This window comes from Saprolegnia diclina (genome assembly GCF_000281045.1).
Source record: "Saprolegnia diclina VS20 unplaced genomic scaffold supercont1.34, whole genome shotgun sequence".
Lineage (NCBI taxonomy): Eukaryota > Oomycota > Saprolegniomycetes > Saprolegniales > Saprolegniaceae > Saprolegnia > Saprolegnia diclina.
The window spans coordinates 121,934-145,616 of NW_008246101.1; the positions used below are offsets into that span (position 1 = coordinate 121,934).

Sequence of the window (23,683 nt, forward strand, 5' to 3'; positions counted from 1 at the left end):
GAGTCGACGTACTTGTAAAAGACAGAGGCGAACGGAGACGCGAGGTTGCCGACCGTGCTCACAAGGCCGTAGGTCGCGCCCTCATTACCAACGTCAGCAATCTCGACAGCGCAGTACGTGGCCACGATGAAGCGGACGCTCGACGGCACGTTCTCGGCGAGCGCGACGCCATTGAAGAACCACTGGTTGCGAATGACGTCCCAGATAGTGAAGAAGACGACAAAGGCGTCGATGACGACAATACCGATCGATCCGAGCGCGATGAGCCAGCGCCAGTTCCAGTTGAGGCCCCACTTGCCGATCGCAACCATGATGACGGACGTGATGAGCGAGCCAAAGACGCCCGAGAGCGAGTCGTTGAGCGGCTCGACGCCGGCCCACGACTTGGAGATCGGCGAGCTCGGCGTCGCAGAGAAGGACGCAAACACTTGGTTGATGAACTTGAAGGCGACGACCTGCCACATGACACGCTTCTGAAGGAGGCCCCAGAAACTTTCGACCCAAGCGGTGAACGAAATGCCCGACGACTTTTCCTCGGCGAGCACGAAGATGGTGTTGACCATGATGAGTGCGCACGGCACGAGACAAATGGCATACATGACATTCGGCGTCACCGCGTAGTCGAACGAGCCGCCGTAGACCTTGCCGTTGAGGAGGAAAGCAACGCAGAGCTGCGCGAGCATCGTACCAACGTACCGGATCGTGTAAATCGCTGTCTGGGTGCGACCGCGGATCGCAATTGGCTCGCGCTGGGCGTACTCGACGACCATCGCGTCTGCTGCGCAGTCGGCCATGACGTAGCCAAAGCCGACGAGGACCGTGAGCACGATAAACTTGGTACCGCCGTTGGGCGCGTCAAAGTTGTAGTATTGCAGCTTGTTGTCGCGAGTGAGGTTGGCGATGGACGGCGTCACGGACGGGCACTTGATCTCGCGGGCGTCGCAGTACGGCGCGCCGAACGGCGTGAACGTCATGACGCAGAGGCAGATCGTCGCGACGGTCCACCCGATGAGCATCCAGCTCTTGCGACGGTAGCCAAAGATGGGAAAGCAATCCGAGAGCATGCCAAAGAAGACCTTGAACGACCAGCCGAGCGTAACAAGCACGCTGTACGCCGAAGTTTGGTAGCCTTCCATGTGCAGATAGTTGTTGAACACCGGGTACTGCATCGCGGGCAGCATGCCGTAGAGAATGCCAATGGCAAAGTACTGCGAGAAGAGTGCAAAGGCCTCGCGCGACACGAGCGAGATGGCCCCGCCAGACACAAGCGCGCCGCCGTCTTCGAGCTCACCGGGCGACTTGAGCTCGTTAAAGTCGGCGCCGCCCTTCGTGGTGGCCGAATGGATGTACGAGGCACGCTCCTCCAGGTCAAAGTGGCCCACGTCTCTGGTCGACGCCATGGTAAATTGAAAGATGAAGCTCGGAGCAGCAAGTGCAGAGAGGCGCGAGGCAGGCTTCGAGCCAAGATCCTGGTTCTTACCGTGCCACGACGCAACATATGTTGGTGTCCCACGCAATGCATCGAGCGCCACGTGCAGGATCCGCATCATCTGATTGGTTCGCGCGTTTGGGCAATCGGCGCGTTGACCTTGTATGTCGTCGTCGTCATGAGGATAACTTGGTTTTAGTATGATAGCAGCGAGCGTACACTGTGATGGCGTGTCTGTGGCAAAAATCGTTTCAAGATACTCGTCGGTGCACCAGATGTTGTACCTGCCGCACTTTGTGGCCAGGGTGTCTTGTTACTATGCGAGAAGGGTTTTTTGCGTTCAGGAGACTGCGATCAAGGGGCATTGATGATGCTACCGACTGTACAATGTAGCATCATATTTAGTTAGGAATGGCACGGTAGAAGGTCAATGTCGAAACAGCGCAAGCTGCCATAGACGGTCAGCTCGCACCCACGACTCGAAGCACATTTTCCTCACACGATGAAATCTCGCGTTTCCCATATCGCGAGGTGCCAACATATTTTTTCGAAATACAGGGTTTGAACTGCCTACAGTGCTACGTTGCGCTCTGATCAGAACACACATTCTTATTCCACAACTTATCACGGAGGCCACCAAGTCGAGTGTACGACGAGGACCAAAGTAGTTGCTATAATCGTACTACAATACATGACTCAATGCAGTAGGTAGACTCATTTTCATACGCGTGGTTTGACTCTGCTCTTGCCATTGAGTGGCTAGACTATTACCTCTACTTCTCTTCTTCTCACGGTTTGCTTGCGACGGGGCAGTGGGAGGTCGCGTCCTGCTGCTGCTATCTTCTGAAACAAGAAGCTTCCTCGTGGTGCACGGTGATGTGCAACGTCTTACGACTGCAGAAGACGAAGTTGTTTGTTTGTCGAGGTGGCTGCATTTGGCGCACGGCACACCGTTGTCAGTCCATCTTACTTCGTTCAGCACCTCCACGGACGGGGTATCACGACACCGCTCGAGCACTTTCAAAGTCACTACGTCCGATCTTGTTCTAGCATAGTCCAAAGTTGCAACTCACTTGTCGGGGCGAGATGTTGCGATCGCAGGTTCAGAACTACGACATCGCGTTGGCTTGCTTCATCAAGCCAACACTGTCCAGACCTTTCAGTAGCGCCCTAACTGTAGCAACCACTTCAATTTTATTTCAGGCATGACACCCTCGACGAAGCAGATATCGCAGTCGCCACAAGCCCATGCAACCGAAGCTTCAGCGGTCACCAACGCCACAGTGTATTTTGCCCACGTCCACACCCGTGCATTGGGTGTGGCAAGTGGACATACAAGTATATACGCTAATGATGATTACAAACATAGTAAAGCATTTACGTGTTGGAGCAGTGACGCTAGTTGGCACTTCACCTCGGACCGCCGTGAGATGTTGGCATCTTGTTCAAGTGACGCGTAAAATACGTTTTAGAGATGGTCAAAGCAGGTAAAACTATAAAAACGCAACACTATGCGGTCACGCGACCGGCGCACGTTGCAACCAATCACGGACGAGGAGCTTCTTTGCGCCCACTCTGCCAGCATGACCAGCAAGCGCAAGCGCGAGGCCGATGGCGCCATGTTCTCTGGCGCGCGCTTCTCCTTTGGCTTCCAAGCATCGCCCGACGACACCGCTGCCGAGGCGCCGCCGGCCGTCGCTGCACACCCGACGTCCGCTTCGATCCGCGTGGCGTGCAACGTCAACGGCGCCGACCTCGCGCCCGGCGACCTCGTCGTCATCGACTGGGCCCAGAGCTCGTGGACGCAGCTGCACGTAACGTCGTCGACCGATGCGAGCGTCGCCGGCACGGTGCACCCGCAGTACGTTGCGCTGCCGACATCGGCCTACTCGGCGCCAGACGCCCCGCCGTTCAGCCTCGACGCGCCGCTCTGGCAGTTTGACTACGTCTTTGACCCTACGTTTTCTGGTTGCACGTGGCCGCTGCACTTTTCGTCGGCGCCGTTGACGGTCGAGCCCAATTTGCAGTCGCTTTCTTGGCCACTGCCGTCGTCGACGTTCATCCAGCACGTGTACAACCAGCGCTGCATGGTCGTGCACGGCTCGTCGCACCGCCTCCAGTCGCTCCTCGAAGACCTCCACCAGCTCGACGTCGACACGCTCATTTTGACTGCGTCGCGCACGGTCGCGTGGCTGGCGCAGGCGCCCGCCAAGACGCGCATGCAGTACCTCGAAGTGCAGTCGCCGGAAATGGCCCGCGCGATCTACAAAGCGGGTCATTCACTCTACTTTAACCCGTCGCCCGAGGTCCAGGTACGACATTTGTCGCTCCCTAATTGGTTTAGTAACGCAAAACGACTAGGAAAAGTACCTAACCGCGCTCTGCGCCGACCTTGGCATGGACTTTACGAGTGCGCTCGACGGCGGTATGGGCGGCGACATTGAGCTCTTTGCGGTACAAGGTCGCCACTCGACGCCGTGGCACCTCGATGCGCAGCAAAACATTACAGTAATTTCTTTTGTTTTGAAAATATTGCGGATAGTGATACACTGATACTAGATCCAACTCACCGGTACGAAACGCTGGTCGTTTGTCAAGGGCCCGGTGCATGACCCAATGACCAACCTCCACTTGGCGTCGACCAACACGCCGTCGGTCCAAGACGACTTGATTACGCACTGCATGAGCGGTGCGACGCCTGCGATGCTGACGCCGCCGGCCGACGACGACCCGGCCATTGCATCAGTCGTTCTCCGCCCCGGCTCAGTGCTCTACGTGCCTGCAGGCTACTGGCACAAGGTCGAGGCGATGGACGAAGGGTCGCTCTCGATGAACTTTTCGATCGACGGCAGTCGCTGGCTCGACGTGCTTTGGAACCGGCTGCAACCGACGCTCATGGCGCAGCCGTCGTTCCGGGCGCGGCCCGACCTCCGCCGTGGCCCGGAGAACGCCCGCGCCCAGCTCAAGCAACTGCTTTCGTCTCTAAAGGCCACGATCGCCGAAATGGAAGACAACGTCGACACGCTCCTGCCCGATGCGCTTTTTGCCCCGCCGGCCAGTGACGTCGTGTCCGTGGCCAAGCTCGCGTCGTCGACGGACCTCGAGCTTCCGATTCAAGCAAGCAGCGTCCTTGTCCGGTCGTCGGTTGGCGCGTTGATTGCGACGCCGCATGTACCAGCGTCCGAGGGAAAGTACACGCTCGCCACGGGCGGTGCGGCTCGATTTTCCGACGGCTTCAAAGCCGAGCGGGTGACCGTGGTCGCAGTGCCACTGCCGTTGACAGCCGTGATGAACCGCCTCTTGGAGATGCCGGTTGGCACGACACTTGCCGTAGCGGCGTTGCACGCCATGGTGTCCGAGCACCCGGCGTTGACAAAGACGCTACACCATTCCATCGAGCTCCTTGTGCAGCATGGACTGTTTACGCTCACGTCGCCGATCGGCCCATGAAAGCGTGCGGATGCTCGTCACGATAGCATAACATACCGAAGAAGCCCATGTATTCGACGACACCCCGTATTCTTTCATTTTGGTCCATAAGAGCTGACACACCATGGTATACATATATACATACGGACGCTGAAATCGAAAAAGGCTACGTTTACGGAGCTTTGGCGTGCGACAACAAATTTGTCAAGGAACCAACCAGTAGTCTCTTCTTCAATTCTGTTGAATTCAGTACAAGGTGTCCGCTTCCCGCACAGTCAAGGGTCCTCGCTGGAACATTAAATGTCGTTTTGACAGGCGTCGAAGGGTTAGGGCTGGGGTTAGGGCTGAAACCGAAGTTGCCCCTGGACTGTTGTGGTCGACCGCAGCGCTGCCTGTATAGACGCTTCCGGCTTGTGCGCCGCACCACGATATCTCACCGCCTCGATGACATTATTGCGCTCATTGGTGACAAAAAGGCGAGGCCACACTAGTCTTCCGCCATGCTAGAGCCAAGGCCATAAAATTTACGTAAAAGTTATGGCCTTGCTAAAACTGTGCAACGTATATGCAAAGTGTGCGAGTGTATTATGCATCGTATCGTACTAGTTGACGCCATCAAATTAGAGGTGGGTGGCGAAGGCCGTGAGAAGCAGCACCACGTAGCTCCACAGAAAAACACTTTTCGTCGAGGCGGCCGAGGGCTTGACGTTGGGGCAAAGGGTGTACATCGTCGTCGGATCCGAGATGTTCATACCACCGATGGTGCACGACGGGAGCGCCTTCATCACCGACAAGATGAACAGCGGACACGTTGAGGTACAGAATCCCGTCGGAAGGGACGTGGCGTTGGCCGTCTTGTCCGGCATGACCTTCTCGATCGTTGCATCAGCGTCCAGTTTGAGGAACGTCGAGCAGTTGGCCCACACTGGCGTGCTGCCAGCCATCATCATGGTCACCGTGTCAATGAGCGTGCACGGCGCCCCCGCGGCGGCGGGTGTGCAGCCATACGACATTAAGAATGCCGTCTTCAAGTTGATCGAGTTCGCTGGCGTGTCGCCGGCCAACACGCAGTTGGGCACCTTCGTCTCCATCAACGACACAAACGACTTGCACGTGGCCGACGCACACAGCTTCTGGATGCTCTCGGCGCCGTCTAGCTTGGTCGTCTGCAACGTCGCACCCGCATTCGTGCAGTTGGCCCACACGGTCTCATCGTACACCGCACTATTGATCGTCACGTCGTCCTGGGTGCACGTGCCGCCGTTCGTCGTCGGGGTGCTCGAGTGCACTTGGTGGACCGTGATGATGGCGACCGCGGTGGCGAGAAGGAGTTGCATGTTGCTGCTGCGTGTCGAGTGGCAAAGTGAGCACCGTAGCACTGAAGCACTTCCCAAGTTAGGCCGACGCGCACCGATTGGCAGACAGGACGACTGGCATCACGGCGCACGTACTAATAATACTTGGCGCAAGAATAGCCTTTCGGGTAGTTTTGATAGTGTATATTTTCGGTTTGTACAACGGCCATTTCGCAACACGAGGTAGTCGCTGACAGCAAGTGGAGGTAGTACGGGCGAAGGACTCGGGGAAACATGAAGCGACATGGCGTTGGCCACCACCAAGGGATTTTCGATTGGCCAGTGCAAAGGAGGAACACGCTTGATGGAAGAAGGAAACGGACTCGTTGGCCGTCAACTTTAGGAGAGGGACATAGCGCACATTTCTCGTTGGCTGATGTCACTCCTCGACCGTCTTTACACCGCGCAACCTTGATCGACTGCGCCGTCCAGACGCAGGTCGCTGCTAGGAGTGCAGCTGTGTTGGCGCTCGTGGTCTAGTTGCAATGACGGCATATCGTGTGGTATGGCACATGGCGACGTGGCAGCACCGTGAAACGCATGCGGTTACCAAGGTGCCTGGACACATTGATACATCCAGCGTCGCCACTTGCGAACCGCTGCTACTGCTACTGCTACTACTACTACCACTACTAGAACGACTTTGTGATCGCTCTTGTGTCCAGCCGCAATTTAGCTTTTGCTCAGCTTTGCCCCAAACTCGATATCTGGTCAGTCACTCGCCCGCAGTGCCAAGATGGCGCCACACCGTATACCGTATACTACATTTCATTAAAGACAATCAAATACCATCCCGATTGTATGTCGCTAAAAGGAACCGCTAAACGGAAGATAGCCGCTGGCCGGTGCCACTAGGCGAGTTTTCGAATCGATCGCCGCAGCATGTCGGGGCTCTCGCAGGACGACTTCCGGCGCATCATGGACACGCCGCTGCCGGTGCATGGGAACGCGCCCCGCGTCCTCTCGGGGCTGCCACGGCAGGTCAAGCGCAGCCTGACGGACGACGAGCGCAAAGCCAAGTACAAGAAGCTCAAGGCCGAGCCGGCGGCCGACAAGCCCAAGCAGCCCAAGCTCGACCCGACGTACCAGGGCAAGTACCGCGACCGCGCCGCCGAGCGTCGATCTGGCGGTGATGCAGAGACCTTTGGTACGACGGCGATGCTCTTGCGCCATCGCCTCATGCACATGTAGACGTGACGCCGGCGCCGGCCAACCTCGTGGACCCCGAAATCGCCAAGCTCGTGGCCAAGCCGGCGCTTCCAGCCAACTTGGACCTCTCGCTTCTCTCAAAGCTCAAGCAGGAGAAGGCCAAGCTCCAGCAGCAGGTGCAGGCGCTGACCAAACCGACGACATCAGCATTGCCTCCGCCCGTCCCGACCAAGGCCGCGTCCCGCATGGCGCAGTCCATCAAGTATCTCCTCCAGCCATCGTCGACAGCGTCGCGCGCGTCCGAGCTCTTCCTTCCCGGCCGCCTCTCGTATGCATTCAATCTGCTTGCACCAGATGTGGACGCGCTGCCCCAGCTCGTGCAGCGGAGCAAGGACGACTGCCCGCGCCGGTCCAAGCACGCCCCACTCACCGGCTACCTCCCTTCCGCACTCATACTCGAGGTTGAAGACTGTCTCTTGGCCGCCGAGGGCAAGCGCCATCGGCCCAAGCAGGTCGTGCCAACGTCGCCACCGCCGACCGTCCACACCCTAGCCCCAGTCGTCGAGGACGACGACGAAGACATTTTTGGCGACGTCGGCGAGTACATTCCGCCGGGCATGCGTCCCGAAGATGGAGTTGGAACTCATGCTGTGGCCAAGGGCGAGATCTTCAAGGATCTCAGCGCCACGCTGACGGCCAAGGCTGCAATGGAAGCCGCCAAGGAAAAAGCGGCGGCGGCAGCGCTCGCCGAGTCGATTGCACGGGCCAAGAAGGCGCATCAGCGCGCAGCCGAGCGCGACGAGCTCGTCGAGAAGCACGCGCGATTGCAGAAGAAGCTCGACGGCGAGGACGACTACGGCGAGTGCTTCCCCGACTACGAAGAAGTCGAAGAAGACGACGACGAGAGCGACAAGAAGAAGAAGAAGGACCAAAAGGGCAATGAACCCGACGTCGAGACCAAGTGGAAGGCCAAGGTGCAGCAAAAGGAGGCCAAGTTTGAGCGCGAGCTCGCCAAGGTGGAAGAGATTATGAAGAAAGGGCCCAAGACCCCCAAGCCGCCGCGAGCTTCGGGCAACGACGAAGATAACGACTAGATGTTGTACTAAAAGAGTACACAATACAAACAGCTTGAGGAGGCAAGCGTCTACTTGCGGCTGTTGCGACGCTTGAGAATGTCGAGCGCTTCGTAAAAGCCCGAGACGTCCTTGTCGACCTCCCTAGGATAGTTAGTACATGGTGCGAAGAGTTAATCGTTGATGTAGCCGCAAATGTACTGGATGCCGGTGGTCGGAACGGCGTCCTTGGGCTGGTTGCTGCTAGGCGTGCGCGGCGACGGTGGCCACGCCGCCTTGGGTGCGGGCTTCTACACGGAGACCCAACTACAGTATGTGAACAGATCACGGAGCGTACAGCAGGTGACTGGTCGACCGCCGGCTTCTACTTGGCCAGCATGAGCACCAAGCGATATGGATCATCGTAACCGTACGAGTCCCGTCGTCGACGCCTTGTGCACGAGATTCTCTGTGAGCAGGTGCCCTTTGCCCTGGCTCTGGTACCACAGATCAAAGTCCTTCTGGAGCTTGATGCGACTCATTTCCAGCAGCTTTTGAATGTGCTGGATCTCCTTCTTGAGGTCGTTGAGGGTGTTGAAGCCCGTCTTGTACTCGGCCTTTTTCGCGTCAATCTTGGCGACCAGCGCTGTCTCTTCGTCGGACGCGGTCGGTGGTTCGTCGCCACTCGTGAGCGACTCGAGCGCCTTGGTCTTGCGGAGCTTCTCGACGGTCGCCATGTGCTCCTTGATGACGCCCCGCGCGTCATTGACAGTTTGGGCGAGTGCTTTGGCCTCGTCGTATTTTTTCTTGAGCAATTGCTTGTTTTCGCGAATCACCTACGATTCCAACAGACAATATGGTGAAACCAAAGTGCAAAATAGGATACGGACGTCGTTTTTCGGGTATTGCTCACGGAACACCTCGAATGCTTTCGCAGGATCGTCGAGCGACGCGGCGTCGATCTTGACGTGGAAGCCATTGGGGGGCGGCGGGGGCGCTTGGGGGGCCACAGGCGGCTTGGACGCGATGGTCTTGAGAGCGTCGGCCACCTGCGCGCCATTACCGCCCTAGTTGTCGGTTATAATTCCGGCTTTGGGATAAAGGTTATAGAGCACGTACCTTTTTGAGCATCCCAACCAGAATGGCAATCTCGTTATCCCGCTGCTGTAGCGTTTCTTCGAGCTCGACGATGCGCGCATGGGACGGTCCGTCGCCCCGTTCTTCGTGCAGGTGGTCGTTGTTGCTACTGCTGCTGTGGTTGCTGGCATGCTGGCTAGCCACGCGCGGTGCGCCGTCGCCCGCGCCGTCCAGGTAGAAGCGCTTTAAGAAGGCAAAGCACGCCTTCATCTTGATGTACGTAATGTCGCCCATCGCCAAGTGCGCATCGGAATCCCGATTGTTGGCGTAGTCCAAACACTACACGCCAACATTGAGCCTATTGTGTCCCGATACATTGATACAAAGGACCTTTTGTCGCAGTTTGTCCATCTCGTAGTCCTTGAGCTCGTCGCCTTCTTTCTAATCATGGCCAAGGAGTGACAGTCGTACAGGTTTGCAGTAGGAAAGAAGCGTACGGGTTCGCCCTTGAGGAGTACAATCTCCTCTTGGAGCTCGACAATCTGTGCTTTAAGGCGGCGAATCACGATCGTCGGGTCCACTTCTTCGTTCAAGTGCGCGTCGTTACGAACGCGCGCGACGCGCTGGGCGAACCGGCAGGTGGAGAGCGATTCCTACACAAACTCTCAATATTTCATTGTGGATAGTCGTCATCTTTGGTGTACGTCGGTCTGCTCCTTCTCAGCACTCGCCGTCGCAACCATGACGGTCTTGCAGTTGCCGCCCAAGCTACACCCTTGATATACAAACACACAATAAGAAATGAGTGGGTCGACCTGTCGCGCAGCACCGACGTCATCATCGAGTTGCGGTATGGAATGTGCGTCCGGCCCTTTGTGTTCTTCTCGTGCAGCGCGACAATGACCATCTCGAGGTAGTGGAGCGACGTGTTGATGTACGCGGCTTCGCGCAGCACCTTGCCTTTGGCGCCCGTCTTGTGCGCGCGCTCGGAGCCGGCGAGATCGACCATGTGCAGCTTGGAGCGCAGAATGACCTCGCTGCCCGCCTTGCGCGACTCGAGCGAGACGGTAAAGATGCAGTGCGACCGCGACGACTCCAAGTTCATGGACGTCTCGCTCACGGCGCGGTTCGTGTCGCCCTAGCCATAGTTATATATATATATTTGTAGACAATGCTGTGCATTGTACGAGGAAGAGCAAGTTGAGCGCGTCTTCTTCGGTCGCGACGCGGTGCATCGAGAGGTTGCGAAGGTGGCAGTTGCCGTCTTCGTCTTCGAGCATGCTCACCTTTCTATGCACAAAAGTGTGATGCATCCAGATGACAAATTGTCGATATCGTACGGCAAATCTTCAATGGCCTTTGTGTTTTGGTGGTCTTCGTTGAGTAAATCGTAGCCTTGGTTGTTGTAAATTTCGAGGTACGAGATGAAAGCCGAAATTTGGCATTCCGGGTGCTGTCCGTTTGTTATATTGTGCACAATGTGTGCATTGTACCTTTTTCATTTTCTCAAAAATGAGCGAGAGGCTGCGCGGAATGATACCGCGGTCGTCGTAGCGCTCGGCGCCGCCCGTGATCGTAAACGTCTTGCCCGACCCGGTCTGGCCGTACGCAAAGATCGTCGAGTTGAAGCCCGAGAGCGCACTGATGACAATATTGTCTTCGGAACAGCAGACTATACAGCACGTACTTTTCGACGCATGGCCGGCCGATGCGGTCAAACACCTCTTCTTGCTTGGCCGTCATGCCAATGAGCCCATCAAACTTGAACTTGTAGCTACACGATCGGCGTCAACCTCAGCCTCAATACACAATGGCATTTGACTTGGTGCGCGAGTTGTTGATGAGGCCGGACGCGACGTCCTTGGGAATGTTGTACTCCATCCCGTTCGACTCTTCTTCCCACGTGAAGAAGCCCGAAGCCTACGCCACGACGTCACGCACGACGCATTCGCAGCATGTACCTTCTTGGAGGGCTTGATGCGAAGGAAGATCTTGATGTTGTTGTCGGTCGGCGATTCACCGACGGTGTCCTGCGGCTCGCCATCGTGCACGCTGCTCGCGTCGTCGTCGGCCATCTTAGTGCTGAGTCTTATGAGTCTTCTTGCCAAGTTTTGGGCTGGATCGCCGACGACCTTTCGTGCTCCGTGAAACCGCGCTCGAGTTGGATCGAATAAAGTATACTGCAAGATACTAGGGACGCTGCAGCTCGAGCTACGCCGCCGAGCTATCGCGATGCCCGACCGTTGTCGCTGCTGTGCTGTTGATTCTGGTGGGCTTGTCGACAGATTGTTGTTACAACAAGTGGTTTATTCTGCTTCGGTAGTCTAGTATCTAGGGCGACGATGTTTACATCTTGCCGTGCTTGGCGAGGTTGGTGATCTCGTAGACCGAGTGGCCCGTCTTCATGGCCACCTCCTCGGCCGTCTCGTGCTTGGCGAGCGCGTCGAACGTCGCCTTGATGACCGTGTACGGGTTGCGTTGGCCGTAGCACTTGGAGACCACGTCCGTGATGCCAAAGCAGTAGAGCGCGCAGCCGACCGTGTCGCTCACCGTCGACCCCATACCAAACTTGGACGGGCGGATGAAGAGCGAGCAGCTGTTGAACTTGCCGCGGACTTCGTGGAAAAGCGTGCGGTCGTCGAAGCGGTCGATGAAGACCATCGTGTCCATCGCGCGGAGCGTCGCGCGCTCAATGGCCTCGTGGATCTTGCCACCGCGGCCGACAGCGTACCCAGCCGCGCCTTCCTGGTTGCCGACGCAGACGAGCGCACGGAACGTCAAAATGTTGCCTTGCGTAACCGGCTACCGCGATACGCATAAGATCGTAGCATCGACGAGGCTATGACGTACCTTTTGGACCGTGTCGACGTAAATAATCTGGCGCACCAAGCCCTTGGACTCGAGGTCGAGCACCTCGTCTTCGTCAAAGTTGAGCTCTTCCGTGTCGTTGGCGAGCATGTCGAGCTCGTCCTTCTCGTAGAGGAGACCCATATCGGGGCGGAGCGCTATAGATGCGCATGATGAGAGCAAAGTAGGTAGGATGGTTGCGCGTACAATCGTCGTAGACAAACTGCGGGTCGTCAAACGACATGGAGCGCGCGCCAAACTCGTCCAAGAGGCGGCGACGGGCGAGCGCCATGTTCTTGGGCGCGATCGCCTGGTATCTGTGTTTGCGCGCGGCCGCCGGCGCGAGCTGGCGGAACGGCTTGGTCGTCTCCTTCCAGCGGCCATAGAGCGGCGGCGGTTCGAGCGGCTCGTCCTCGTCAAAGTCCTCGAGGCCATCCGACTTCTTCTTGGGCGCTTCGATCTCCTCGAGGTTCAAGCCAAGGTCGTCGTCGGCCTTCTTCTTGCGGCGGCCCTCATCGTCGTCGTCGTCGTCGCCGACGGCGCGGGAGAAGGCGCGGAGAGGGACCGTCGACGCGGCCTCGAAGCGGCGGCTCAGGCCACGGGACACGAAACGAGCCAACATGAGCGAATTGCGGATTGCCATCGAAATGACTGGTTTTGAATTTTCAGACGGCTTTTTAGCCACTCAGAAGCGCGTATTTTCCTACGCCTGCTCTCATTGGCGCATATGCTGCAATTGGCGCGGATTTATCGCATTTTAGCCAATCCATCATGGTTATTTTTATTGCTTGATGCTCGATTGGCCCGCAACCGGATCAATGGAGCAGTTAATTGCCGAAGGAAGGACGCAGAAGCAGCGACTCAATGGCGATGTGAGCTGCGCTGACAAGGTCACTGCATCGCGTAGGCGAATGCTGGATGAAGTGGTATCGTCTCGTACGGTAGCACAGCTCGTAGGTGTGACGTGACGGCGTGGCGAGCTTAATATGGTCGGCAATCAACTGGTTATTACTCAATAGCCAATCCGATCGCGGCAAGATGGCAGACGACAAGGCCATTGGTGCGTTCGCGACGCTGGCCACCAGCAAACCGTCATATTCGTTGCTGCAACATGAGCGCGTCCAAGGTCGTCGACAAGTCGCTCTTCCTCGAGACGCTCAAGGTGCTTGGCGTCCGTGCCGAAGGCAAGCAGATCGGTCAGATCGTGAAGCTCTTCTCCAAGCATTTGCTCAACCGGCCCAAGCTGCGCAACGTCGTGCCGATCCCGGCCGAAGCGCACAAGCTCGTCTTGCTGGCCGAGAGCATCAAGGGCCTCGAGAGCTCGCCTCTCGACCTCCAAGAGTTCATCAAGAAGGAAAATCTCTCGGTGCACACGCACGAGATCACGCTCGACTACTCGTTCTGGGGCGTCGATCATGTGCTGCGCAAGTTGCTCCCCGAGTCCATCACGGAGGTGCCGGCGTCGTTCGAGACGATCGGCCACATTGCGCACATCAACCTGCGCGAGTTCCACCTCCCGTACAAGCACATCATTGGCCAAGTCATTCTCGACAAGAACAGCCCGCGGATCAAGACGGTCGTCAACAAGACGGACACGATCGACACGGTCTTCCGCACCTTTCCCATGGAAGTCCTCGCCGGCGACGACAACATGGTCGTCGAGCTCCATGAAAGCGGCTGCAACTTTACTTTCAACTTTGCCCAGGTAGAGCATCGTATCACACTCCATTCGACCAACCTAAATGCGATGGCGTAGGTGTACTGGAACTCCCGCCTCCAACAAGAACACTTGCGCATGATCCGCCAGTTCGACCCAAAGAAGGACGTCATTTGCGACATGATGTGTGGCATTGGGCCGTTCGCGGTGCCGCTTGCGAAGAAGGGCTGCACCGTCTACGCCAACGACCTCAACCCGAAGAGCTTCGAGTACCTCGAGATCAACCGGAAGAAGAACAAAGTCGAGGCCACGTTGCACCCACACAACATGGACGGCCGCGCATTCCTCCACGAGCTCCTCGAAAAGCGCATTCAGTTTACGCAGGTGCTCATGAACCTCCCGGCGATCGCGCTCGAGTTCCTCGACGCGTTCCCAGGCCGCTTTGATCACTGGGAGGGCGACTTGCCGTACATCCACACGTACTGCTTCTCGTCTGAAGTCGACGCGCCGGAGAAGGATGTCAAAGAGGTTTGGTCGTTCTCGGCTGGTTGGGAGATGTAATGGCGGTTGCTGTAGCGCGCCGAGACGATCCTTGGCGCCAAGCTCGATATGGCGACGACCACCATCTACCAAGTGCGCGACGTGGCCCCCAAGAAGCTCATGATGTGCATCTCGTTCCAGCTGCCGGCGGCCGCCGCCTACTCGGAGGAGAAGCGCCAGAGCATGAAGCGGCAGAAAACCGCGTAGACGCCAATGCGATACGACAATACGAGTCTCCTTACGACTGTTAAAGCGTGCTAGAAGGACGCTCGTCCAAAGGCCTTGGCGAGGATGTAGCAGTCGGGTGGCACAATGTGCTTGTAATAATTATGGATCGTCTGCGTGATCTGAAAGCCATGGCCGAGGTAGAAGCGAATCGCACCGGCATTGCTCGTCTGGACGTGGAGGTAGATGTGGTCCATGCCGGCTTCCTTGCAGTACGCCAAGACGCTTTGCAGGAGTGCGGCGCCTACAAGACGTGAGCTATCGACGCGCGATGGCAACATCAGCGGCGCACCGACGTGCTGCCGGCGGTATGCAGCGAGGACGCCGAGCGTCATGATGTAGACGCGCTCTCGCTTCTGCAGCGTTGTCTCGACGCGGCAGCAGATGGCGCCGACAGCGAGGCCATCCACGAACGCTACGTACACGGCTAAGTCGTCGCAAGTCGCAAGGTCGCTGCTGCAAGCCTACCGTACTTGGAGAGCCCGGGCGGCGTCTCGACAATGTCCGTGTAAAAGCTGTCGGTGTAATGCACGGGGAAGATCTCGCGGTTGAGCACGCGGAGCACGCCGACGTTGGTGGTCGTGATCGGGCCAAAGACGACGCCGGCGTCTGCCATCGCTGCCATTGCTGCCACGATCCACTTGTCCACTGCGCAATCCGGATAAATACCGATCGTATCCGGACGGTGCGACACGTCCGGATACGGAAAGGCTCCGCAGCTGCGAGATCTTCTTCTCGTTCGTCGACCTTCGACCCTGGACCTACGAGATGGGCAAGCTCACGATGCTGCTGGCGCTGCCCATGGTCCTTGCGCGCGAGTCGCCATGGTCGGCCGTTGACGGCCCGCTTGGCGCCGTGCGCCTGGAGGCCACGCCGCCGATTGTAACGACGGGCGGCGACGTCGTCATCTCATGGGCCCATGCCGTAGCCGACCCGCGCGACTATGTGACGCTGACGTGCGGGCCAACGACGGGCGCGAACGACTACATTGCGCTGCGCAACGTCTCGGCGCGCTCTGTGCGCTTTGAAGACTTGTACATGCTCCGATGCAACTACGAAGCGCACTACTATCAGGCCCGCGCCGATGGCGGGTTTGCCCGCGCCGGCAACATTACGATTCCGCTCTGCGACTCGATTCACGCGCCCAAGCAAGGCCACTTGGGCTTCAACGACGCCATTGACGAGATGGTCCTTGTGTACAACTCGGCGTCGGATGCGAGCACGCCCATGGTCAAGTACGGGCCATCGCGGACGCTTGTCGGCGCGACGCTTCACAACGGCACTTCGACGACGTACGACGCCTCCGACATGTACGTCCCTTTGTGCGAAGTACACGGAGTAGAAGACGGCGGTAGGTGCCACGCTCCGGCCACCACGGTCGGTCAGACGCTGTTTCGATCGCCGGGTTACTTTCATACGGTCGTCATGGACGGCCTCGCGCCGGGCACCGAGTACTTTTACCAGTTTGGCAACGACGTCGACGGCTGGAGCAGCGTTGCGTCGTTCATCTCGCGCGTGCCACCGGGCGCCGACGCGGACGTCTCGTTCCTTGGGTACGGGGACATGGGCGTCGACGACGCACCTCGCGGCTGGTCCACGGCGCTCCGCGTCTTTGAAGACGTTGTCGCTCGCGACTACAATGGTTTTTTGCTGCATTTCGGTGACATTAGGTAGATCTGAGTCGCATCTTATTGGCTCCACCCTTGCCATGGCGATAGCTACGCACGCGGCAACGGGCTGCAGTGGGACAAGTTCTTCGCCCTCGTCGAGCCCGTCGCCACGCGCATGTACGTACGACTACCGTGAGACACATTGCCAACTCGATCTTCTAGTCCATACATGGCGAGCATTGGCAACCGTAGGAATCTGGTTGCACATTGTGGAATAGGGTTATGGAGATGTGTAGATGAATTCGACTATATTGGCGGTGGCGAGAAGGACCCGTCGCACCTCGAGAACTTCCACCCGAGCTGGGGCAACTACGGCGCCGACTCATCGGGCGAATGCGGCGTGCCCATGGTGCATCGGTTTCACGGTAGATTCTCAAGTCCTGTGGACGAACGCTGCTATATCTCGTCGCACTTAGCACCAACGAATGGCCATGGCCTCTTTTGGTACAGCTTTGCATATGGCCCGATCACTGTGGTCCAAATGTCATCCGAGCACAACTTTCTGCCGGGCTCGGTCCAACACCAGTGGCTGAACGCGACGCTGGCCGCCATCGATCGACGTACGACGCCATGGGTCGTCTTGACCGCCCATCGCATGATGGTAGATCGACTCCATCTGTACCTGTCGCTCTACATCCGCGTCCTGTCCCTGTCTAGTACACGACGCAAATCGGCGAAGCGAAGGACCTCCGCGTCTCCAAGCACTTTCGCGCGGCCATCGAGCCGCTCTTGCGACAGTACAAGGTCAACCTCGTGCTGGTACGTGGGCGCTGACTAGTATCCATCACGACGGCGGGGCATAGGCGGGGCACCAGCACTCGTACGAGCGGTCGTGCCCCGTGTTCAATGGCACGTGCGTCGCGTCTGGCACGGTGCACATGGTCGTCGGGTCAGCCGGCGCCGAGCTCGAAGCGCAAGGGTTCTCACCAACAATTGGTCCGTGGAGTGTCGCGCACATCAACGCGTACGGCTACCTCCGCGGCCGCGCGTCCAAGGACCGCTTGCACCTCGAGTTTGTGCTGAACGCCAACGGCAACGTGTACGACCAAGTGGACCTCGCGCGCTGGGTGTAGCGTCGTCGTTAGGATGCCATATTCCATCCTATGGTCACTACGTTCTGGCTTGCTTGGCGACGAACCGGTCGCTGTTCTTGACGGCACCAATGAGCCAGTGGACTGCGTCTTCGACACCGTCCCTAGTCAGTCATCGTGCTGAGCTAGCACAGTAGGAAGCGCACGAAGATACATGGAGAGCGCGCTGATGGATTGGGCGCGCGCCTCGTGGTGAGATGGAAGCGAGGCGACGCCGAGACACTCCGCGATGACGCCCATATCCTGGGCGTCGGCAAGATCGTTCTTATTGGCGAGCAAGAGAATCGGGATGCCGTCGAGCTCGGCGTTGGCGAGCATCGTGTCTACGCTCAGTTGATGTCAACGCTAAGAAATCAGAGTATGTACCGAGTGCGGACCGGGCTTCGTCAAAGCGAGCTTCGTCGGCTGCGTCCAAGACGAAGACAATACCGTGGCTCTCGCTGTAGTACTTGCTCCAAATGGCCCGTAATCGTTCCTGCAGGGCGCTGTAAACGGCTGCTGGCGAAGTGCGTAAAGGACAGGTACCTGGCCGCCCAAGTCCCAAAAAATGACATTGGTGCGGGAAATGTCGACCTTGGCGACTAGAGCACGCAGGCGTATTGAGGCCACGCACGCGCGGTGGCACACGTACTGTTGAGGCCCACCGTGGGCGGGATCTTGTCGAGCGGGATGCCCGGCTTCTTCCCAAAGCGGCCTTTGAGCTGCTCTAGGAGTGTCTGCGAGCATGGTTAGAGGCGTAGCGAGGCGCGAGGGCGCACCGTCTTGCCTGCGTAGTCGAGACCGATGATGAGGATGTGGACCTCGGCCTTGGAGAAGAGGTAGTTCCAGAAGCCGAGCAGGAGCGAAAACATGGGCGCGGCCGCGGGCTCTGAGAGGGGCAAAGGCAAACTCCCGTGATCTCGTCCAATCGGGTGTCGACAGAAATCGGATTCGTCGATTTATAGCCAATGAAAACACGTTATTTCGTACGTCCCAACTTCGAGCAGATAATGACAAGCCATTTCTGCGCGCCAGTCCTCAATACACGAGGTACAGTGCGTCTTCCCTTGGCACAGCACACTCCTGTACAAGGTGATGGCAGTGTGGAAGGCCAAGTGTGGTTATTTGGGGAATAAGATATAAACGCACTAAGATTGGTCGAAAATAATTTCTTTATGACCAATGGGATGGTGCACAAAGCTGGGAGACGGGCTGTGAGTGGCTGAAATTCCGGGCACAGCGGTTTCAACGTGGCACGAGCATGAAGCACCCGACCATGACGTTCGAGGTCGGGGTCAAGGTCGAGCGGGACATTGACGGTCTCTGGTTCCCCGGCGTCGTCGTCGCTGTGAGCGATGATGACGAGACGTGCGACGTACAATATGACGAAGACAGCAAGATCGAGGAGGCCGTGCCACTCTGCGAACTTCGGTACGCGATGCCCGCCTTGTGTTGCATGGCATCACGCCAACGTAGCCGCTTCGACGCCGACCGGCTGGGCAATCAAGCGCCGCCGCGGTCATATACGAGTCATGGCCACCGAGATGAGTCGTCTTCGCTCTTGCTCCAGCCCGACTATGACCCGAACAAAGCACCGACCATCGTACTGCACAACAAGGGCGAGGCCAACGGCGGGAACGGGTACATCATCAACGGCCTCGAGACCAACGTCGCCGCCGGCAATGGCCTTCGAGGCATTCGCTGGTTAAGGGTCAATACATAAGGTGTTTAGTTACGACAGCTACGGTTGAGCGATGCAGCGACCGCATCGAACGCTGCATCCATGCGTGCTTCTCGGGACGCGACGTCATCCAGCATCCCCTGAAGCCGGCACATCTGCGCTTCGACGTGAGCGCGAAAGGCTTGGATGGCGATCTTGCGCTGCGTGCGCTCGAGTTCCAGCTGGAGCAGCTCGGTCGTTCGTTGTGGCGGACCAGCGTCGACCGACAGGCGGCGGTCCACTACGCTCGATAGCGGCGCATCCACGACGTCCAGTTTTGGCTTCGTTGGCGACGACGATGCGTGGCCGGCGACGTCGCGAGCCCATACGTTCTCGAACGCCCGCTCGATGAGACGCCGGGCGCCGTCATCATCCACGGCGTCGTGCACGGGCGCAGAGGCAGCTGGCGGGTCGCGACGCGGACTCGTTGGTGCTGGCCGCGCCGTTGTCGTCAGCTTTGTCGACGCGTTCCACTGGACCTTGCGCGACCGTGCATCGGTCTCTTCGCGCAGCCGGAGTGGATCCTTCATGGAACGTCGTGGCAAAACAGTGTTTTCGCCACGAAAAAATACAGTGTGTTTTCCAGCATTTGAAGGATGTTTCAACCCAGCATGAGAGGAAGCTGTAAAAATTAAGACTAAGCAACTAAACGTACCTTGGGCCGAGGGTCTCGAGGTATGCACGCGGAGCGTACGTACCAACCAGTAGCTCGTAGTGACTAATTGCATCCTTCCGAGCATCCTCGACGTTTGGGTGGCCATGCAGAAGAACACGATGTCGCCTGCTGCTGAGGCCGCTTACGCGTTCTGACAGTGTGTAGCACGGGTGCTGACGGGCCTCTGACACAGTGCTTGCGATGCCACATCTTCGTGGTAAGGAAAAGAGGTGTGTACTACTTTGCTCTGATCATGCAAGGATGATCTTTTAATATTCCGTGCACCTGCGTGATGATTTGTGGCGCCAGGGTAGAAGCTGTGTTCCAACCATTTCACGCCCATAGTGGCTAGTAGTTGCAAGCTGGTCGACTGGATCGCACGTGCATTCGGCGAAAAGCCACCAGTCAGTCATTCCGACAAGGCTTACGCTACCGATGGCAATGTACGTGCCAAATTCGCTGGCGTTCGCTTGCGGTCTTGAGAGGAGCTGTGGCGACAACAGATGTTGTCGCTGCGACCCATCGACACGTCCACACAGTTTGTCCACACAGACGATGGGCCGAATCCAAGGACCTTGCTAAGCAGTGCACGTTGCAGCGAGTCGCCACTTTGCGACCACTCGTACAGGCACCACTTGGATGAGTGCAGGTCGTGGTTCGAAGCCGGGGATGGGTCAGAGGTTCGTAGCAGCACCGTTTACATCGTCCACGGACCGCGCTTTGCAAGCTCTGGAAGGCGAAGACCATTCTAAAAGGCCCTTTTATCAGGCTGCTTTTGGGTAAATGCTCAAACTACTATCCATGCACGGTAGTAGCGTCGAAGAGACACCGAGTGCATATTTCAAATGCCTGTCCCTTCCTACAGTCCCGTCAAATGGGTTGGTGCAGCATCACGAGACCGAGGCGCTTGGATCGTTCAAGAACCACCAAGTGACGTGTGCTCGCTCCACCTGGCACGTTGGAATCCAATGACTCAGCCCTGCTGTCGTCCCGGCTGCTTGCTTGTCGGGCGCAGCTGACGACGACAAGGACGAACTCGACACCAGTCGAGTGTGGCGTAATGGCGGGCGCAAAGGTGGACGAACGGTGCAAATCGAACCACATGTCGGGACCAGACGATGCAATTCTAGCGTTTTCCATCATCAGCGGACGGCAACGTTGCCCATGACGACGGGTCGTGGCTGTTGACGCTGCATGCGATAAAGAGGCCCAACCATCATCACAGCGTGACGTGAGTGCGCTTGATCGACGGTACACGACGCCGTCGGTGGTGGAGGCTAAGTAGGGACCCGACGCAATAAGATTTCCATCTTGTATGCAGTGTACATGCAGCGTGTGCACGATGTGCTTCAATGGTTGTCGTCTGGTCACCGACAGGCGCTCAAAAAAAGAACGCCATCAACTTGTATCGACATCCCAATCTGCTTCGTCTCAATCTTCGATGCACCGGTGTACGCTCGTCAAAACACACGTGTGAAAAACGCTTTGCACGGTGTTACACCGTGTCCACGCACGGTGTCGATTCGTTTGGGGTCGTCTCGACGCCATAGTCGCGATCAACACCCGAGACCAGCACCTCCGATACGAGCGCACTTAATGTCGGAGGCATGCAAACGTCCAACGCCGACGTGTGTCGCAGCGTGCAGCCCACTTTTTTATTTTCCACGTATTTCACACACACACTCGTGTGTAGACAGGCCACCCACGTGATTGCCAACTGGGTGGAATATCGACCGTGTGTGCTGCAGACGAAGGCCGTCTCGGACACATCTTTTGACCCAGCACGGTCCAACGTTTAGTAGTCTGAACCGCCAGAGAGGATAACGCAAGCCATCATTTTTCAATTTGCCCGCAACGACCAAGCCCAAGAACGACGGCAAAACGCATGCTGGACCTTCACACCGCAACGCTCCTCAAGCGTGGCGCTACCGTGGCGTGCATCTTCAACGAGTGCACCAAAGAGGCCGTGTACGGCTCGACCAAATGCTCCTTTCACAAGCGCCGAAAGCGGTGCAGCGTGCTCAACTGCAGCAACCAAGCGTACGCGCGGGACCTCTGCGTCCGGCACGGCGGGAAGCGCAAGTGCGCCCACCCGATGTGCTCGACAGCGGCTCACGGCGGACCGTACTGCGTCACCCACGGCGGCGCCAGCGGCAAGCGGCTCTGCTCGATCGAAGGCTGTCCCAAGCAAGCCCACGCCCACCGCCGATGCGTGCGCCACGGTGGCGGTCGCCTCTGCACCGTGGACGGGTGTGCCCACTACGCGCGCGGACGGGGCGTGTGCCGAAGCCACGGGGCCAAGCCGTCGTCGTCGTGTTCGTCGCCCATCTCGGTGTCGAGCGGCGACGACTCGGACACTGTGAGCGTCAAGGCGGAGCTTCTGCTTGACTTGGACGTGAGCGCGACGGCAGACTTTTTACACTCGGTGGTCGACGACTCGTTTTTGAGGGACCTCCACACGATCGCCGAAATGTGCTGACGTAATGCTCGCTGTAACTTCAATCTATCTATCACAAACGTGGTTTGTCGTCGTCATCAAGAAACCTGCACGCGGATGGCGCCTTGTCCAGCGCGTTGCACCGCGTTGAGCTCTCTTGCCCTTTCTAGCACTGTCGCTACGCGCACCTAAGATGATCATCCAGGTACCAAATCAGATGTTGCTCGGCGTCTCTTGGCCACTGCATTGGTATGGTGTGAAGAACAGGTATGAACGCGATGGCGACCGCTGGTGGAGAAGTGACATGGGTGTCGGCTGCACGCTCAGTTGCTCGCTCTTGTTCGCAGAGGCTCCAAGAGCAGGATCGGGATTCGCACCCGACTGGACAGCACGTGCACCGATCACGCCACTCGGCGCTCGTACAGTGTATCTGCGTCTGCGCTTGACAAGAAAACGCGCCGCCGAAAAAACGACGCGAAACAAGCTCTCGGATGACAGGGTACACGACGAGAGGGAGTCGTGAGGACACCGAAAAGGATGTCTCCTTTGCCGCCCAAGGCAGTAAACCTTTGCTCGCCTTCGGAGGCGAAACGGGCAACACTTGAAGAAAGGCGACGTGCATGCCGATCGCAATACATTTGAACGAGGTAAAACCACTATTTGAGACTAAACTGAGGCAGACGAAAACCCCCCGTGCCGTCTTTTCATAGCCCACCGAGTTGGTTGGCGCTATTCTCGTCGTCGCAGCAGTTGATTGATGTGGGAGTTTCGGCCTTTCTGCAGCGTCCAAGCTAGAACTCATATCCGAATTTGCCTCGCGCAAATATGAAAGTCTTCCCGTACGGTCGCCAACTCTCGCTCACGTTGCCGTTGCTGCTCCTCAAGGCGCAGCGCGGCCGCGCGCAGGCGTTGGGCAGCATCATCGGCGGCTCGGCCAGCGAAGGCGACTCGCTCTCGTTCGTGTGCCCGACCGGCGAAGTCGTTGGCAAAGTTCTGTTTGCGTCCTACGGCACGCCGACGGGGGGCCTCCCCAACTACGCGGTCGGCTGGTGCGACGCAGCGACGTCCGTGGCCGTCGTCCAGTCGGCGTGTATCGGCAACAAGGCGTGCGACGTCGCCGTCGACAGCGCGTATGTTTTTACGATGCAGTGTTCGTTTGCTGAGGTGACGCGTGATTAGGGTCTTTGGCGATCCGTGCTTTGGGACGTACAAGCAGTTAGACGTCGCCTTGCAGTGCGTTGATGAGAACGTCATTGGCGGCAGCGCGTCCGAAGGCTCGTTGCTGCGTCTGCGCTGCCCAGCGGACCACGTCATGGGTGACGTGACCTTTGCGTCATTTGGTACCCCCACGGGCGAGTTCCTCGACTACCG

The 23,683-nt window shown here is 57.9% G+C and overlaps 14 protein-coding genes across 14 annotated transcripts; 7 read left to right on the forward strand and 7 right to left on the reverse strand.

Moving 5' to 3' along the window:
• Positions 1-58: 58 nt before the first annotated feature.
• On the reverse strand, positions 59-1,400 carry SDRG_10211 (hypothetical protein; the record flags this gene model as incomplete). The annotated part of the gene is made up of 2 exons (XM_008616192.1): positions 59-80; positions 118-1,400. 2 exons carry the CDS (start codon positions 1,398-1,400, stop codon positions 59-61), a joined length of 1,305 nt encoding a protein of 434 aa, XP_008614414.1.
• Positions 1,401-2,981: 1,581 nt separating this feature from the next.
• On the forward strand, positions 2,982-4,977 carry SDRG_10212 (hypothetical protein). The gene is made up of 3 exons (XM_008616193.1): positions 2,982-3,741; positions 3,791-3,937; positions 3,989-4,977. The coding sequence occupies exons 1-3, from the start codon at positions 3,013-3,015 to the stop codon at positions 4,877-4,879; spliced, it is 1,767 nt and encodes a 588-aa protein (XP_008614415.1). The 5' UTR covers positions 2,982-3,012; the 3' UTR covers positions 4,880-4,977.
• A 373-nt stretch (positions 4,978-5,350) lies between these two features.
• SDRG_10213 (hypothetical protein) lies at positions 5,351-6,268 on the reverse strand. The gene has a single exon (XM_008616194.1). It carries the CDS (start codon positions 6,193-6,195, stop codon positions 5,479-5,481), a length of 717 nt encoding a protein of 238 aa, XP_008614416.1. The 5' UTR covers positions 6,196-6,268; the 3' UTR covers positions 5,351-5,478.
• Positions 6,269-7,095: 827 nt separating this feature from the next.
• On the forward strand, positions 7,096-8,456 carry SDRG_10214 (hypothetical protein; the record flags this gene model as incomplete). Its single annotated transcript, XM_008616195.1, has 2 exons — positions 7,096-7,360; positions 7,405-8,456. 2 exons carry the CDS (start codon positions 7,096-7,098, stop codon positions 8,454-8,456), a joined length of 1,317 nt encoding a protein of 438 aa, XP_008614417.1.
• Positions 8,457-8,464: 8 nt separating this feature from the next.
• Positions 8,465-11,654, reverse strand: SDRG_10215 (hypothetical protein). The gene is made up of 16 exons (XM_008616196.1): positions 11,453-11,654; positions 11,314-11,411; positions 11,179-11,265; positions 10,985-11,132; positions 10,832-10,944; positions 10,679-10,781; positions 10,307-10,629; positions 10,196-10,259; positions 9,989-10,144; positions 9,882-9,932; positions 9,534-9,830; positions 9,305-9,481; positions 8,849-9,250; positions 8,773-8,799; positions 8,637-8,725; positions 8,465-8,579 (listed from the first exon to the last, which is right to left on the reverse strand). Exons 1-16 carry the CDS (start codon positions 11,564-11,566, stop codon positions 8,507-8,509), a joined length of 2,322 nt encoding a protein of 773 aa, XP_008614418.1. The 5' UTR covers positions 11,567-11,654; the 3' UTR covers positions 8,465-8,506.
• A 107-nt stretch (positions 11,655-11,761) lies between these two features.
• SDRG_10216 (hypothetical protein) lies at positions 11,762-12,969 on the reverse strand. The gene is made up of 3 exons (XM_008616197.1): positions 12,546-12,969; positions 12,342-12,496; positions 11,762-12,293 (listed from the first exon to the last, which is right to left on the reverse strand). The coding sequence occupies exons 1-3, from the start codon at positions 12,958-12,960 to the stop codon at positions 11,838-11,840; spliced, it is 1,026 nt and encodes a 341-aa protein (XP_008614419.1). The 5' UTR covers positions 12,961-12,969; the 3' UTR covers positions 11,762-11,837.
• A 436-nt stretch (positions 12,970-13,405) lies between these two features.
• Positions 13,406-14,892, forward strand: SDRG_10217 (hypothetical protein). Its single transcript, XM_008616198.1, has 3 exons — positions 13,406-14,043; positions 14,095-14,523; positions 14,572-14,892. The coding sequence occupies exons 1-3, from the start codon at positions 13,450-13,452 to the stop codon at positions 14,740-14,742; spliced, it is 1,194 nt and encodes a 397-aa protein (XP_008614420.1). The 5' UTR covers positions 13,406-13,449; the 3' UTR covers positions 14,743-14,892.
• SDRG_10218 (hypothetical protein) lies at positions 14,750-15,401 on the reverse strand. The gene is made up of 3 exons (XM_008616199.1): positions 15,229-15,401; positions 15,053-15,175; positions 14,750-15,004 (listed from the first exon to the last, which is right to left on the reverse strand). Exons 1-3 carry the CDS (start codon positions 15,383-15,385, stop codon positions 14,793-14,795), a joined length of 492 nt encoding a protein of 163 aa, XP_008614421.1. The 5' UTR covers positions 15,386-15,401; the 3' UTR covers positions 14,750-14,792.
• Positions 15,402-15,528: 127 nt separating this feature from the next.
• SDRG_10219 (hypothetical protein) lies at positions 15,529-17,503 on the forward strand (the record flags this gene model as incomplete). The annotated part of the gene is made up of 8 exons (XM_008616200.1): positions 15,529-16,070; positions 16,116-16,430; positions 16,479-16,547; positions 16,593-16,618; positions 16,667-16,795; positions 16,847-17,031; positions 17,088-17,189; positions 17,234-17,503. The coding sequence occupies 8 exons, from the start codon at positions 15,529-15,531 to the stop codon at positions 17,501-17,503; spliced, it is 1,638 nt and encodes a 545-aa protein (XP_008614422.1).
• A 37-nt stretch (positions 17,504-17,540) lies between these two features.
• Positions 17,541-18,372, reverse strand: SDRG_10220 (hypothetical protein; the record flags this gene model as incomplete). Its single annotated transcript, XM_008616201.1, has 6 exons — positions 17,541-17,625; positions 17,676-17,844; positions 17,888-17,996; positions 18,047-18,102; positions 18,153-18,237; positions 18,280-18,372. 6 exons carry the CDS (start codon positions 18,370-18,372, stop codon positions 17,541-17,543), a joined length of 597 nt encoding a protein of 198 aa, XP_008614423.1.
• A 377-nt stretch (positions 18,373-18,749) lies between these two features.
• Positions 18,750-19,236, forward strand: SDRG_10221 (hypothetical protein). The gene is made up of 2 exons (XM_008616202.1): positions 18,750-18,931; positions 18,977-19,236. The coding sequence occupies exons 1-2, from the start codon at positions 18,762-18,764 to the stop codon at positions 19,221-19,223; spliced, it is 417 nt and encodes a 138-aa protein (XP_008614424.1). The 5' UTR covers positions 18,750-18,761; the 3' UTR covers positions 19,224-19,236.
• Positions 19,229-19,981, reverse strand: SDRG_10222 (hypothetical protein; the record flags this gene model as incomplete). Its single annotated transcript, XM_008616203.1, has 1 exon — positions 19,229-19,981. The coding sequence occupies one exon, from the start codon at positions 19,979-19,981 to the stop codon at positions 19,229-19,231; it is 753 nt and encodes a 250-aa protein (XP_008614425.1).
• A 1,675-nt stretch (positions 19,982-21,656) lies between these two features.
• On the forward strand, positions 21,657-22,524 carry SDRG_10223 (hypothetical protein). The gene has a single exon (XM_008616204.1). It carries the CDS (start codon positions 21,761-21,763, stop codon positions 22,352-22,354), a length of 594 nt encoding a protein of 197 aa, XP_008614426.1. The 5' UTR covers positions 21,657-21,760; the 3' UTR covers positions 22,355-22,524.
• Positions 22,525-23,074: 550 nt separating this feature from the next.
• Positions 23,075-23,637, forward strand: SDRG_10224 (hypothetical protein; the record flags this gene model as incomplete). Its single annotated transcript, XM_008616205.1, has 3 exons — positions 23,075-23,442; positions 23,492-23,561; positions 23,614-23,637. Exons 1-3 carry the CDS (start codon positions 23,138-23,140, stop codon positions 23,635-23,637), a joined length of 399 nt encoding a protein of 132 aa, XP_008614427.1. The 5' UTR covers positions 23,075-23,137.
• Positions 23,638-23,683: the final 46 nt, after the last annotated feature.

Coding starts and splice junctions, on each gene's coding strand:
- SDRG_10212 (XM_008616193.1), top strand. CDS start 3,013: ATGACCAGCAAGCGCAAGCGCGAGGCCGATGGCGCCATGTTCTCTGGC. Junction 3,742..3,790: donor ACCCGTCGCCCGAGGTCCAG/GTACGACATTTG, acceptor CAAAACGACTAG/GAAAAGTACCTAACCGCGCT. Junction 3,938..3,988: donor ATGCGCAGCAAAACATTACA/GTAATTTCTTTT, acceptor CACTGATACTAG/ATCCAACTCACCGGTACGAA.
- SDRG_10213 (XM_008616194.1), bottom strand. CDS start 6,195: ATGCAACTCCTTCTCGCCACCGCGGTCGCCATCATCACGGTCCACCAA.
- SDRG_10215 (XM_008616196.1), bottom strand. CDS start 11,566: ATGGCCGACGACGACGCGAGCAGCGTGCACGATGGCGAGCCGCAGGAC. Junction 10,630..10,678: donor CGCTCAACTTGCTCTTCCTC/GTACAATGCACA, acceptor AACTATGGCTAG/GGCGACACGAACCGCGCCGT. Junction 9,482..9,533: donor TGGTTGGGATGCTCAAAAAG/GTACGTGCTCTA, acceptor ACCGACAACTAG/GGCGGTAATGGCGCGCAGGT.
- SDRG_10216 (XM_008616197.1), bottom strand. CDS start 12,960: ATGTTGGCTCGTTTCGTGTCCCGTGGCCTGAGCCGCCGCTTCGAGGCC. Junction 12,497..12,545: donor GCAGTTTGTCTACGACGATT/GTACGCGCAACC, acceptor GCGCATCTATAG/CGCTCCGCCCCGATATGGGT. Junction 12,294..12,341: donor ACGTCGACACGGTCCAAAAG/GTACGTCATAGC, acceptor GTATCGCGGTAG/CCGGTTACGCAAGGCAACAT.
- SDRG_10217 (XM_008616198.1), top strand. CDS start 13,450: ATGAGCGCGTCCAAGGTCGTCGACAAGTCGCTCTTCCTCGAGACGCTC. Junction 14,044..14,094: donor TTACTTTCAACTTTGCCCAG/GTAGAGCATCGT, acceptor GCGATGGCGTAG/GTGTACTGGAACTCCCGCCT. Junction 14,524..14,571: donor CGGAGAAGGATGTCAAAGAG/GTTTGGTCGTTC, acceptor CGGTTGCTGTAG/CGCGCCGAGACGATCCTTGG.
- SDRG_10218 (XM_008616199.1), bottom strand. CDS start 15,385: ATGGCAGCGATGGCAGACGCCGGCGTCGTCTTTGGCCCGATCACGACC. Junction 15,176..15,228: donor GCCCGGGCTCTCCAAGTACG/GTAGGCTTGCAG, acceptor CCGTGTACGTAG/CGTTCGTGGATGGCCTCGCT. Junction 15,005..15,052: donor ATACCGCCGGCAGCACGTCG/GTGCGCCGCTGA, acceptor CACGTCTTGTAG/GCGCCGCACTCCTGCAAAGC.
- SDRG_10221 (XM_008616202.1), top strand. CDS start 18,762: ATGAAGCACCCGACCATGACGTTCGAGGTCGGGGTCAAGGTCGAGCGG. Junction 18,932..18,976: donor GTGCCACTCTGCGAACTTCG/GTACGCGATGCC, acceptor ACGCCAACGTAG/CCGCTTCGACGCCGACCGGC.
- SDRG_10223 (XM_008616204.1), top strand. CDS start 21,761: ATGCTGGACCTTCACACCGCAACGCTCCTCAAGCGTGGCGCTACCGTG.